The 15,230-nt window shown below is 41.5% G+C and overlaps 1 protein-coding gene across 2 annotated transcripts in view; it reads left to right on the forward strand.

Annotated features, from left to right (window-relative positions):
- Positions 1-15,230, forward strand: part of JAK2 (Janus kinase 2) — a 126,758-nt gene that overhangs the window by 66,834 nt on the left and 44,694 nt on the right. For both annotated transcript variants that reach the window (XM_066604242.1, XM_066604243.1), the window contains exons 5-6: positions 11,940-12,085; positions 14,868-15,186. In XM_066604242.1, the coding sequence (XP_066460339.1) occupies positions 11,940-12,085; positions 14,868-15,186 (465 nt within the window). The remainder of the gene's footprint in view (positions 1-11,939; positions 12,086-14,867; positions 15,187-15,230) is intronic.

Below are 15,230 nucleotides of genomic sequence, written 5' to 3' on the forward strand. Positions count from 1 at the left end.
TGTAGCGACTGTCTGTAACAAAGTGGTCACATTCGGATAGGTTAATGATCACAGGATTTGATAGTTACTTAGCCAATAATATGATTTGAGAAAACCATAAAAGTACCTCAAGTATTTGGCTCAGAGTAGTATCAGTCCATATCATTTGGAAAGAACAGTAAGCTCTCTTTAGTATAAGTATAGCTCAATATACAACTCATATAACTCAAGAGAGAAGAATGGATGACCTCTCTTTATGTGAAAGGGTGATTACTGCTCAAAAATAATTACTGCTCGTAGAAATATGATTACTTGCTCAGGAATAATTACTGCTCAACGCGTTTCCCTACTAGGATTGTTGTTAGTTCATCAGGAGAAATTGTATGAGTTATGCCATACGATATGACAGGTTCATTGAGTTGAAAACTCAAGAGAAAAAGAGAGAAAGTACCACAATCGTGTTTTGAGACACGAAGGGTTAAATACTTTGTCAGATTTTGAGAAAGTGCCACAATCTTGTTTTGGGACACAAAGAGTTAAGAGAAAGTGCCACAATCGTGTTTTGAGACACGAAGGGTTAAATACTTTGTCAGATTTTGAGAAAGTACCACAATCGTGTTTTGGGACACGAAGGGTTAATTACTTTCTGCCAGATTTTGAGAAAGTACCACAATCGTGTTTTGGGACATAGAGGGTTATATAATCTCTGTCAGATTTTTGTTGGTGTGGTCATGCAGGCTAGTTAGGAGATGTGCAGGAGATATACTGATTTATAGAGAAATACTGCACATCAACTAACCTCAAAGAATTGAAATGGGATCAGAACTAGAAAGTAGGGGATTATTCAGGACCCATACTTAGTTCATCATCCAATAATCTTTGAACAAGGTCGCTAAATAGCGAAATAATAGCGGTCTGCAACTTGTTCATATAAGGAGCTCTATAGATATATAGTAGCCTGGGACTAGTCTATCAAAAAAGAGATAGAGTTCTAGGCTACATAGAGCTTTTTTCAGATCCCTTTCATTCTATCAAGGTCTCCTGGCAGCGCATAGTAGCATAAGCAGAGCGGTGTCTTTGCTGCCTAGATATGAGACCTACATCCAACACACACATTCAGATAAAATAACAGAAGTGGTAGAGCCTGGAGCTCTGATGGTGAGCTCAGGCATTATGTCTGTGAGCCCAGAGTGCTGCTACTGATATACCAAGAAGCCCTCCCCTAAAGGTGGTTGGTGTGGAAAATCAGCCAATCAGATGTTATAGTGGGAGGGGTTAGGACGACTCCACTGATCTAAGGGAAAACAGGGAAAAGAAGTCCGTTTATAATCTGCTGTTTGGCTCAAACTGGGTGTATTAGTGAGGACAAATGTTGCAGCAGCCTCCCTCATAGTCTGATCGCCCGTATGTACACATGGATCTTTAAATTTTACTTTAGAAAGATCGCTACCGGTGATCCGCTATTGCGCACGCGCGCGCAGCGCTGTGACGTCATCACGTCGGTCATGTGATGTGGCACGTCCTGACGTTCTGTTGTGTCACATGAACGGCTTCATTCAAAGGAATAGCTTATTAGAAGCAATGTAGATTGCCATGGCAATAGCGGTCATGTGATCTGCACTGCCCAGAAGACACATGAGTGAGACTGGGATGTATATAGTGCAGTTTAATTAGAGGCTACAGCATAGGATATACAGAATGCGTTTAGTGAGGATTTATTGGTTGTTAGTTATAAGACACAGAAAGAAGTTTATATAAAAATATATATATATATATATATAAGTACTGTGTATCGGTAATGGTTATTTTAAGGCTACGTAATGTAGAAAGAGTCATGCATATACTGCATAAATCTGATAATTAGATGGTTTAAAGAACAACCGATGAACGTAGCATCTTAGATATTGCTCACTTAGCGCAATGACAAGGAAGAATCACATAACGTAACAATGGGCTGATTTTTGAATTCCTTTGTAAAACAGCACTCTAAATGCGTGATAAAATCAAAATATTGGTATTCTCATAATAGAGCCAATGACTGATAGATGCCGGCTGTATGATCAAAGAGAAGAAAGATTGGCTATAGAGGGATTACAAAAAGCAGTTGAAACACAGATCCTCATTTAAGCCACTAGGATTAACTGTATTCAGTCGAAAAATCCATGCTGCCTCTTTGCATAGGAGTTTTTTGTCCGTGTCACCGCGACGCCCATGAGTCCTGATAATTTCAATCCCTTGAAATTTCAGTTGTTTTGTATCACCATTGTGGAATTTCCACATATGGTCTGCTAGGGGGGTCGACTCATGGCGTCTGATGTTCCCTAGGTGATCGAGAATTCTGCGACGAAATTGTCGAATTGTCTTGCCCACATAGTTCATGGGGCAAGAACATGTGGCAAGATAGACTATGTTTTGTGTTCGACAGTTAATGAAGTCTCTGCATGAGTAAACTGTATTAGTGGATGATGACTTAAAGGTGTTACCGCGCAGAATAAAAGGGCAAGCGAGGCAGCCCTGGCAAGGGAAGCTACCTTGGGGCCTACTGGAGCCAAGCCAAGTAATTTGCCTTTCATCGGGAGGGAGGTGACTTTTCACTAGATGGTCTTTTAAATTATGGCCACGGCGGAATGTTATAGATGGTCTTTCGGGAAGAAAATCATTAAGGTCTTTGTCACGTTTCAGGATATCCCAATAGTAGTTGAGGATATTCCTTATTATCGAGCAAGTGTCGTAAGTGCCAATAATTCTGGCTTTATTGTCCAAGGAACGGATCTTAGGTTGAAGGAGAGTAGTCCTTTCTTGAGATGATGCAAAGATAAATGCTTGGTCGATGACCTTTTTGGGATAATTGCGATTTTTAAAGCGATCATACAATTTTTTACTTTCCATTTCAAAACTCGAATTATCCGAACAATTGCGTCGGAGTCGCAGAAACTGACCTTTTGGTATGCCACGTTTTAATGGTGCAGGATGGAAACTGTCCCAGGTAAGTAGGCTGTTTGTCGCCGTGGACTTACGGAAAAGAGAGGATGTTATCTGTCCCGATGGATCTTTTTTAATTTGAAGATCCAGAAAGGACAGCGTAGTGGTATTAATTTCCGAAGTAATCCGAAGATTCAGATCATTATGGTTTAGATGATCAATGAATACCTCAAGGGACGACCGATCGCCATTCCAGAACAGGAGCACATCGTCAATATAACGTATCCACAATGAGATGTTATCTGACCCCATGATGTTATCACTGTTGAAGATCCGTTCCTCCCACCAGCCCAGGTACAGGTTGGCATACGATGGGGCACAAGGAGTCCCCATCGCGGTGCCCCTGAGCTGGTGGAAGTACTTGGCATAGTAAAGTGGAAGTAAACGCATTCTGTATATCCTATGCTGTAGCCTCTAATTAAACTGCACTATATACATCCCAGTCTCACTCATGTGTCTTCTGGGCAGTGCAGATCACATGACCGCTATTGCCATGGCAATCTACATTGCTTCTAATAAGCTATTCCTTTGAATGAAGCCGATCATGTGACACAACAGAACGTCAGGACGTGCCACATCACATGACTGACGTGATGACGTCACAGCGCTGCGCGCGCGTGCGCAATAGCGGATCACCGGTAGCGATCTTTCTAAAGTAAAATTTAAAGATCCATCTGTACATACGGGCGATCAGACTGAGGGAGGCTGCTGCAACATTTGTCCTCACTAATACACCCAGTTTGAGCCAAACAGCAGATTATAAACGGACTTCTTCTTCCTGTTTTCCCTTAGATCAGTGGAGTCGTCCTAACCCCTCCCACTATAACATCTGATTGGCTGATTCTCCACACCACCCCCCTTTAGGGGAGGGCTTCTTGGTATATCAGTAGCAGCACTCTGGGCTCACAGACATAATGCCTGAGCTCACCATCAGAGCTCCAGGCTCTACCACTTTTGTTATTTTATCTGAATGTGTGTGTGTTGGATGTAGGTCTCATATCTAGGCAGCAAAGACACCGCTCTGCTTATGCTACTATGCGCTGCCTAGAGACCTTGATAGAATGAAAGGGATCTGAAAAAAGCTCTATGTAGCCTGGAACTCTATCTCTTTTTTGATAGACTAGTCCCAGGCTACTATATATCTAAAGAGCTGCTTATATGAACAAGTTGCAGACCGCTATTATTTCGCTATTTAGCGACCTTGTTCAAAGATTATTGGATGATGAACTAAGTATGGGTCCTGAATAATCCCCTACTTTCTAGTTCTGATCCCATTTCAATTCTTTGAGGTTAGTTGATGTGCAGTATTCCTCTATAAATCAGTATATCTCCTGCACATCTCCTAACTAGCCTGCATGACCACACCAACAAAAATCTGACAGAGATTATATAACCCTCTATGTCCCAATACACGATTGTGGTACTTTCTCAAAATCTGGCAGAAAGTAATTAACCCTTCGTGTCCCAAAACACGATTGTGGTACTTTCTCAAAATCTGGCAGAAAGTATTCAACCCTTCGTGTCCCAAAACACGATTGTGGCACTTTCTCTTAACTCTTTGTGTCCCAAAACAAGATTGTGGCACTTTCTCAAAATTTGACAAAGTATTTAACCCTTCGTGTCTCAAAACACGATTGTGGTACTTTCTCTCTCTTTCTCTTGAGTTTTCAACTCAATGAACCTGTCATATCGTATGGCATAACTCATACAATTGCTCCTGATGAACTACCAACAATCCTAGTAGGGAAACGCGTTGAGCAGTAATTATTCCTGAGCAAGTAATCATATTTCTACGAGCAGTAATTATTCTTGAGCAGTAATCACCCTTTCACATAAAGAGAGGTCATCCATTCTTCTCTCTTGAGTTATATGAGTTGTATATTGAGCTATACTTATACTAAAGAGAGCTTACCGTTCTTTCCAAATGATATGGACTGATACTACTCTGAGCCAAATACTTGAGGCACTTTTATGGTTTCCTCAAATCATATTATTGGCTAAGTAACTATCAAATCCTGTGATCATCAACCTATCCGAATGTGACCACTTTGTTACAGACGGTCGCTACACTGATGCGTGACACTTTTCTTATAGTTTATAGGTACTGGGGCCCCACTTTAGTGACCATTGGATTGATTAATCGCAAGTGATGACTAAACCAGTGCGATCTCCATAGGTTTTTTGAGCAATTTTGCTCCAGTACCAAAGTGTTCCTAGACTTCTATCTGATACCCGTAATTCTACTCATTAAATTACGGACTATCTGATGCATCACTAGCGACTCTTCAGTCTCGTCTTTACCATAGCCTAGGTGGGGTGATTCTAATAACTCCATTTACCCACCTATCTGTAATATTCTCTGTCTTTATGTTTGTCTTGTTCTTAGCCCAAGTCATTATTTTATGTTAGTCTTGAATAAAAGTTATATTTTAGTCTGTCTGTCACTGTGAAGGGCAGTTTTAAACAAGCATCCTCCTTAATAAACACAACCAAACTAGTTTTCACAGACTGGAAGGATCATTGGCTAATTAATTATAGGTCTTAAATAGGGCTGACAGATGGCGTTTTCTGCTTTTAGGTCTCATTGTTCTCTCCTGCCCTTGTTACTATCATATGAAGGATGATGAAATGGAGTCCGTTCTATATATAATGTATGTCTCTTGGCAATTTTTCAAAATGATCATCTTGCATCATAGGACTTAGATTTACTCAGAGCAACTTGTATATGTCACATTACTTTCTTAGTTATGCTGACTTACAGTTGCACATTTACAATTCCGTCAGCATTACCATGCCAAAGGTGCATAGCTCCTGACAAAGGTATTGCAATCAGCTAGTCCAATGAAGACAGGAGACGTTTTTACGTCTACCAATCTGTTATTAGTGTGCAGCATCCTTTTCTAGCAAAGTTTGGTGAAGATCCACCCAATAGGCGCATAATTTGTAAATGATACTCCAATCTTAAGTAAAAAAGTTCTATCTCTAAGAGAAAATCATCCGGCAATCTACCAATAAGAATGCAAAACACAAATCCACCATTGGAGTAAGCAGAGAATTAGATGTCGCACAGCCGACTGTGTGGAAGGTTCTGCACAAACCTTTTGTTATCCCTATCAATTGCAATTGTTACCGTCCCTGAAACCGGACAACAACGACGTTCCTTCTATGAAAGTATGCAAACTCCAAGGGGAACTGATGGTTTCATGGAATCCTTAGTGTTGGTGATGAAGCCATCTTTCAGGAACCGTTAACGAACGTGATGTCAGAAACTGGGGAAAGGAAAACCCACATGTCTAAGTCAAAACATATGTGCGACTCCCCCAAGGTGGATGTGTTTTGTGCTATAACCTCTAGGATAGTGTACGGCCCCTTACTTTCCATGAAGAAATAATCATAGGGATTTTGAAGCTGGATGCTACAGATATGGCTTCTGCCGCAGCTAGAACAGGAAATCCCAGGAGTCATCTTCCAACAGGACTGGCACCCACACCTCAGCGCCCACCATTATCACAGTGAATAGGTGATACCAAGCAGACGGAATGGCTATGCAGGTTGTGACAATAGTGAACTTCTTCCTTGGCCTCCACATTCCCCGGACCTTCCGCCTTGTAATTGTTTTCTCTGGGGGAGAGTTAAAGATAGTCTACATGCTCCCCCTTACCACCCACCATGTATGATCTGTGAGTACACATCACAGAAGCCATTGCATCAGTCAATTGTGATACACTACATGCAAGATCTGTGATCCTCCTTCGGTCTCTGTAAGGCTTTATAAATGGTGTTTAACATTGATTATCTTGTGATAATGGCACCTAAAAGAGTGGGATATATTAATGAAGAGTCCGTTCTTTGATATTAGAAAAAATAGGCAATTGTAAGGACCTAATGGACTTTGACATGGGCCAAATCGGGATGACTACATGGCTGGTCCAAAACCCTCCCAGAATGGCAGCTCTTGTGGGGTATTCCGGTATGCTTTTCGTTAGTAGCTACTAACAGTGGTCCAAGGAGAATAGCTGGTGCACTAGCAGCAGGGTCTTGAGCACCCAAGGCTCACTGATGTGCATTCGAAGTGCCGGCCAGCCTGTCTGGTTCTAATCCCCAGGAGCATTACTGAAGGGAAATTTAATGCTGCCTATGAAATAAAGGTGTTGGAAGACACAGCACATTGCAGCTTGCTGCAGACTGGTCAGAGTGCCCATGATGGCTCCTGTCCATTGCCTAATATGCCTTCAGTGGCCTTGTGAACATCAGAACTGGAACATGCAGCAATGAAAGAATGTAGCCTGATCTGATAAATGATATTTTCTTTTGCATCATGTTGATGGCCAAGTTCATGTCCATCCTTTACCTGGTTAAAGAATGGCACCAGGATTCCCTCTATGAAAAAATCAAGCTGACACAGTGTGACGCTCTCTGCAATTTTCCAGTGGGAAACCTTGGGCTCTGGCATTCAGGTAGATGATGTTTTCGAACATAGTACCTCTCCTAACATTAGCATAGACCAATTACACTCTTACATGGCTACGGTATTTCTTTATGGCAGTCGCGGTTTTCAGCAGGATAATAATGCACACTGCCATACTGCAAAAAATGTTCAGGAATGTTTTGAGGGACATGACAAACTGTTCGGGGTGTTGATTTAGCCTCCAAATTCTTCAGCTCTCAATCTGATTAAGCATCTATGGGATGTGCTGGAAAAAGAAATCTAATCCGTGAACCTCACAACTTACAGGACTTAAGGGATCTGCTGCTAACGTCTTGGTGCCAGATACCATAGGCCAGCTCTAGTGGAGTCCAAGCCTCCATGAGTCAGAGCTAATAGAAGTCATACACCCTACCAATAATTCTATCCAAGTGTATCTCCAAAAAACGCAATAAGTGTGTTGCACTCTTTATCAAATCTATGAACTTAAAAAAAAAATGCCAGGAAATGTCCAGTAGATTATAAAAATGCATAATTTTTATTCTTCACTCCTAAATAAAGGAATAAAAACATAGTCCACGCTCCAGAAAGGATGAAAAACTGCAAGTCCTATACAAAGTAATGGCCGCCCATTACATGTAATAAAATGTACCATATCTATATAAATACAATGCAAAACTGCAAAGGACCACATGCATACAAAAAGACGTGAATCGATGATTAATATTCTTCAGAGCCACAATAGGAGAGACCTTGTGAATGGTGTCCACTGGGGGACTTCTATCACATATTGACAGTTTGGTTTCCAATCTATTGTGGTGGTATACCGAGACTGAATTATGAAGGTTGTCCACGTAGTTCTGAGCCCAACTGTATATAGCCATGTGTTACCGAGGGGGCTAGATGAATGGCTGTAATGTAACTTGGGTGGTCATCAGCGGCAAGCCTAGAAGAAGACTGCATCTAGCTCTCATCCGACACTCTTTGTTGAAGCGCTGGGTGGTTGCGTTGCACTCTACTTACTGGTGGTGCAATGATAAAAATCATCACTGACCTGGATAGGGCTCGAAAAATAACTGTGACTCTTTCATCTTCCTTCATAATGAGGATCACATCTTTTCCTTCAACAACTGCGAAATTTGGTAATCGGTTCACCTGCAAGCAGTCGGTCCTCAGTTGAGTGTAAATGCTGCCGCCTGGAAGTCTACAGTCACAGTGGACTAAAGTGTAAATGTTTTCTTTAACATGTAATAACATTGACTTTTAATTTAGCTGTCAAAAAGACTGGCTCCTAAACTTTTAGACTCGGGAGCCAAAGGTGTCCAAGTGATTTTTGGAGCCTCGAATAGGAAATAACCATCACATCTAGATGACACCTGACTAGCACATGATTGAATGCCTTTTTTTCCCATATCCCATTCCAAAACCATCGTGCATGTAGCAAACTTAGCAATATTAAAGGGATTAAATATTTCCAAAATAAACCCCGGAACCTTCTATCTATCAAATGCATACAACCTAACAAGTGCATTTGTCTTAAAGCGAACCTCTGGTCTTGGAGAAATAAAGGTGGTCGCACCATTTTCCTGACTACTTGAGGGAAACCCTACATTAGTATGCAACAGTAGTCTAAGACACTACATGCTGCTCTGATTGTGTCCAGCGCTGCTCATGTGGTCAGCACTAGCCAATCAAAGACATGTGTAGCGTCATAGACTAACGATATGGACATCATCATTGACATCCTGTAAACCTGCCTGGGGCTTCTACATTGGAAGCCCACCTGACAGGTTTATGGGACGTCACCAGGCCAGAAGAACCCAGTAATAATCGACATTAAAAAGTACTACATGCTGCAATACAGAAATATTGCAGTATATATTACAAGTTCAGCACCTATGGGGACTTCAAAAAACCGAGCTGTAGTTGGACATACCTCTGTATGCTCCTGCCCTCGTATTGGCTGGTTTCTCGGAGTTCTATGTGCATGCAATGTGAAAACAATTGTGGCACGTTCCATTGATGCCATATGTACTCCGCCTGGCACAGCATGGTGCAGCCGCACTTGGAATACATGTGCCACCATACAACCTACTGCGTAGAGATCTGCCACTATCTTGTCACAAACAAATAACAATGGTAGCAAAGGTTTAAAAAAAAAAAAAAAACCTTACCAGACATTCTTCCTTGGAGAATGTAATTTGGTATTGCCTGTTGAAAACAAAAACTGACCCCTATTTTTAATTTCACCCTCTGATTGAGATCAGCCTATAAAGTATTAGGATACTACAAAAGAAAATTTTAATCGCACTACAATCCCTTACATGAAAAATGCGTTTCGGTCACGTTTGTGTTAAATAAGCTGCGGTTTCTTTCCCCGGAGGCGTTGGTGTCTGCAGCAAGGGCAGCATGTTCTCAATTACTCTTCTGTGTTTTGTGCAGAGTTGGACGCAGGACTAGGACTCTGGTAAAATGGACACGTCCAATCGATGCGTTTTTACTTCTTGCAGTGGTATTTATGTTGAAGCAGATCTGTCAGGTTTCCTATACTACCCTATATGAGGGGACTTGTACCAGAGTTGAAGAGGACTGAGGTGCTCAGATATGCCAGTGGGTGCTTACCAGTGTCAGGGCTTCCTGCGTCGATGAGGACTTCTCTATCTTCCCGATTTACTCACACTGATGGTAGCGCTCATTGGTTGGTGAGTACTTTCATCAGTCTGAGGAGTGAGGCTCTCATTGGTCAATGGGTTGACCAGGCCTGGAAAGTCTTTTGGTCCTTTCTCCATGCAGTAATTGGACAATTTATCCCGCATGCAGAAAGAGATCTCAGTCACTATGTATGGGGCGGATGCAGGACCTACAGGCTCCGTTTCTGACTTCTGGCAGCATTTTAACAACTTTTAACATGAATATACTGAATCGGAACATAAGAGGGTGATCGCTCGTGGCTATGTAGTTCTAAACTTCCCCATCAGAAGGAAGCGCATGATAGAGAAGACTTGGCAGAGCTACTTCAAAAATGACTTGATCGCCCTGACATCTCTTCAGCCAATATGCTTTTTCATCCTGACAACTTTTATGTAATTTCTGAGCTCTCGCTCATGACCTGAGGCTTGTGGGTTCAATCCCCTCAGGTTCAGGTAGCCAGCTCAAGGTTGACTCAGTCTTCTGTCCTGTGGTGGGTAAAAGGAGTACCCAGGGGCTAGGGGGCAATAAATAAATTACCTGAGAGCGCTGTGGAATAAGTTGGCGCAATACAAATAACAAGTCCCTTACCTCTGATTCAACTTTGAGAATACTAGCTGGTTGGCAAGAAGTGGGGATTGATAACGGAAATAAATTGTTTTCCTACATAAAAGCCGTTCATAAAACAGTGTGATAAAACTTTGTCATCTCCCATCATGATTGACTCATCAGCATGTTGCTGCCGTCACAGATCCTTCGGAGGCAGTCTAAACTCTGTTGCAGATTTTGCCTCGTTATGCAGCATACATTCTCCATCAAATATCCCTCTGATTGGTTTGTCACAAGGTGGACGCAAGATAACTGGGTTATGGTTGAGAAAAGTTTAAGACCACTTGGTGGAGATTTTATCTAAGCCTCTTTATCTTTTAACCCTTTCCAATCCAATTTGTATCCTGGTTTTCCTAGGGGGCTTACTCTTTTTCTGCCATTATGCAGCGGCGCTATCTGCTGGCTAAAGCCAGTACTGCATGAGGTGACACGTTGAATAGGCTCTAACAGGAGAGAGGCTGACAATATACAGTAAGAGAACCCCGACAGACGTCTTCCAACATCGGAGCTGTACAGCCTTAAATCATAATGTCTTCAGACGTCAGACAGTGGATTGGAAAGGGTTAAAGGGAATGTGCTATCAGAAAGTGACCTGTTGTGTAAATCAAGTTTTTTTCATGTTAAACATATTGTTTAAGTAATGTATTTCATTTTCTGTTACAATTTTGTATTTAATGAAAAAAAAATGTGCATTTTTCGCACTGACCACTAAGCCTAATAATTCTGACACCTCCTGTTCTGTGATGAGAACATCTCATTATCCCCAGAGGCAGGACTACAATGACGGGTACACACTTATATATGGTTAGCACAGGATCACCCATTAAGAGGTGATAGTCACATCTCACCTTCTTCCCCTCCCTGCGCACTGCCTAGAGCTTTGTGCAGGAAGTGGGGGGGGGGGGAGGGGACAGATTCTGTGAATGGCCCATGACTTCTGCTATAATGCTATTAAATGCAGCTCAGCAAGATGGCCGCCCCCACAGTCATGTACAGACAATCAAAAAAAAAAAATTTGCAATCAGGAAAAAAAACCTGATCCGAATAATGGAATGTGCGTCACTAGTTTAATTAGTAAAAACAAGAAGTGATGTATTCCCTGTAAGTTTGTATATTATTAACTAGTAAACTTTAAAGGTTACTGGCACTGGGGTTATGTTGAGCATTTAATATTCACAATCTGATTGCTTACAATTATATCAGACAGGTAAAATGCCATAATTCTGCTAAAGATTTTTTTTTTTCCTTTCACAAGTGGCGAGATGACTTTCTGAATGGCTGGATAACCGTACCCATAACACATGAAACACAAGAGGAGTGCCTCGGTATGGCTGTCCTTGACATGATGCGTATTGCCAGTGAAAAAGAGGAAAGTCCCATTGCCATATACAATGCTCACAGGTATTTACTATGCCAGAAGACACATTCCTTGTCATCTTTCCATAATTGTCCCATAATTCAAAACTTTGAAAAGTGGTGTCATTAAAAGAACAAAAGCTCCCATTTAGTTATTGAAAGGAACACGAAGCATAGAAAATACTTGTTTCTCCAATCTCCTTGTTTACTAAGTGTTTTGTCTCCTACTGTAATCTGAATTTTTCCATAAAGGCCCATTTACATGCATTGATTATTGCTAAAAAACCATCGTTTGACCAATAATCATTGTGTGTGAATGCTCCTATCTTTCACTCTTCGGATGAACAAGGATTCTTAGATGAGCATAAAATCTATCGTTCAGCCGGAGAGAAGATAACACAGACCGCATGCTGTGTTTGCTGTCCATGATTCTGTATTCTCCACCGGAGCGCTGATTACATTGTATTCTCCACCGGAGCGCTGATTACATTGTATTCAGCAGAAAGCCCATGGCAGAACAAAGGAGCTGAATGCAGAGAACAGACCACCTGCTGTTCTCTGCTTACAGGTCCCAGAGGCTCATTTTACATGTAAATAAAGGTGATAAGCTGCTAATAGACATTAGCAGGTTTTGAGAAATTGTTTTGCATAAACTATCTTTTGAAGGAATTGTAGCATGGTAGATTTGAAAGGGACTTCCAGGGTCATCGGGTCCAACCCTCTGCTTAGTGCAGGATTCACCAAATCATCCTAAAGAGATATTTGACCAGCCTTTGTTTGAACACTTCCATTGAAGGAGAACTTACCACCTCCTGTGGTAACCTGTTCCACTCATTGATCATCCTCACTGTCAGAAAGTTTTTTTCTAATATCTAATCTGTGTCTCCTCCCTTTCAGTTTCATCCCATTGTTCCTAGTCTTTCCTTGTACAAATGAGAATAGGGCTGATCCCTCTGCACTGTGACAGCCCTTCAGATATTTGTAGACCGCTATTAAGTCTCCTCACAGCCTTCTTTTTTGCAAGCTAAACATTCCCAGATCCTTTAACCCCTTGAGTGGCGGGTTTCCTACCACCCTGTCGTGCCCACCAGGGCAGGTTTTTTAAAATGGTCTAATCATTGAATTTCAACTAATTTTGCAGTTGCGTCTCAAGAGCCATAACTTTTTCATTTTTCCATTGACATGGCGATGTAAGGGCTTGTTTTTTGCGGGACAAGTTGTGATTTTTTAAACGGGGGAAGAAAAAAAAAATGGGGAAAAAAGAAAAAAGGGGCCATGTCATTAAGGGGTTAAATAATGTATTAACTTCCTTCTCTGGGTCATTACAACGCATGGATACCACATGTGTGATTGTATTTTTGATTTTTTTACAAAGTAAAGGGAGACAAGTGTTTTTATTATTTTTTTTAATAATTTTTTTAACTTTTTTTTTTTTTAATTTTTGTTTTTGTCCCTTTAGGGGACTTCCACAGGGACCCATCAGGACCCCTGATCACATTCAGGGGGTCCGATGGTGACAGCCCTTTACATGCTGCAGTGACAGCCCTTTACATGCTGCAGTCACATAGACTGCAGCATGTAAAGGGTTAACACAGCAGAGATCGGAGGTTTTCTCTGATCTCTGCTGTAAGAGCTAGTACCTAGCTGTCCTCTGACAGCTAACAACCAGCTCTCCCTGCCACTGAGACCATCGGCTTGCTTCTGACAAGTCGATGGTCTCTATGGCAACCTGTAAACAAACCAGGAGATTGCCGACATGTCGGCAATATCTTCTGCTGGTTTTTCAAAGCCCTTGCTTTGTTCTCTGTGGGTCTGTGCAGGCAGAGCACACTGTCACAGCTTGTGGCATTGTGCTCTGCAGCTCCCATAGTGATACATAGCCCGGAAATCTTCCGGGGTATATCACTATGGGCAGTGGAGCTCGTCCCGGAAATTTCCCGGGCGTGCCACTCAAGGGGTTAACCGTTCCTCATAGGACATGATTTGCAGACCGCTCCCGATCCTGGTAGTTCTTCTCTGAACTTGCTCCAGTTTCTGTCTTTTTAAAAGTGGGGTGCCCAGAAATGGACACCGTATTCCCGATGAGGTCTGACTAAGAAAGAGTGGAAAGGGATAAAGACCTTGGCTGCTGCATCACATTGTTGACTCCTGTTCAGTCTATGACTTATTAGTTTTACCAAAGTCTCTTTCACATGTGCTGCTGCTTAGCCCAATTCCTCGCGTTCTGTATGTGCTTTTTCCATTTAATCAATGGTTATCTTTGCATGTAAATGGGCCTTAAATTTCACAGGAGATTATTGATTTCCCATCCCTTTTTCTATAGTGTGGGGTAAAGCTGTGAAATAAGTGGCTGTAGTTGTAATATTTTAAATGAGTTTAAAATAGTTTAATTAATGATTTAGAAAGAATAAAAGGTATTATAATTTTTTTTAAAATGAGCCATCACACGACTATGTTAACAGAAAAATAAAAGTTATGGCTTTTAGAAGATGGCAGCAGAAAATTATTTCTTTTTTTTTCAAAGATGTTTTTTAAAAGTAGTACGGAATCCATTATATTCAATGGGGTTTGTTCGGCACGGTTTCTTATGGATTGGTTCTGGTTAGGGATTCTGTTTTTCTGCTCCAGATACAGAACAGGAAAACAGACGCCATAAATGGCAATGTGAACAAGCCCTAAGAGGGATATTCGTGTTTGGTCAAATGCTTATTTCAGCTTCCAATTTTAATGGGTGGGATGGGATTTTGAAGACCTTTTATGTGCAAGTTATCTCCGATTCTGTTCAGTAAACTTCAGTCAATCACTGCTTTCTCTTATTTCTGTGCAGCTATAAAACCTTTTTACCGAAGTGCATTCGTGCCAAAATCCAAGACTACCATATTCTGACTCGCAAGAGAATCCGATACAGATTCCGAAGTTTCATTCAGCAGTTTAGCCAATGTAAAGCTACTGCCAGGGATTTAAAGCTGAAATATCTCATAAACCTGGAAAACCTGCAGTCTGCCTTTTACTCTGAACAGTTTGAAATTAAGGAAGCTTGCCGAGATCCCTCAGGAGGAGAGATTTTCGCAACTCTTGTGGTTACTGCCAATGAAGGAATTCGCTATTCGAGAGGCAGATCTAAGGAAAAAGATAAATCGGAGCAGGTAAAGACTGATCATTTTTAGGCACATGAGTCTGGGACCAAAGA

This window comes from Eleutherodactylus coqui, chromosome 5 (assembly GCF_035609145.1).
Source record: "Eleutherodactylus coqui strain aEleCoq1 chromosome 5, aEleCoq1.hap1, whole genome shotgun sequence".
In the NCBI taxonomy this organism is placed as follows: Eukaryota; Metazoa; Chordata; class Amphibia; order Anura; family Eleutherodactylidae; genus Eleutherodactylus; species Eleutherodactylus coqui.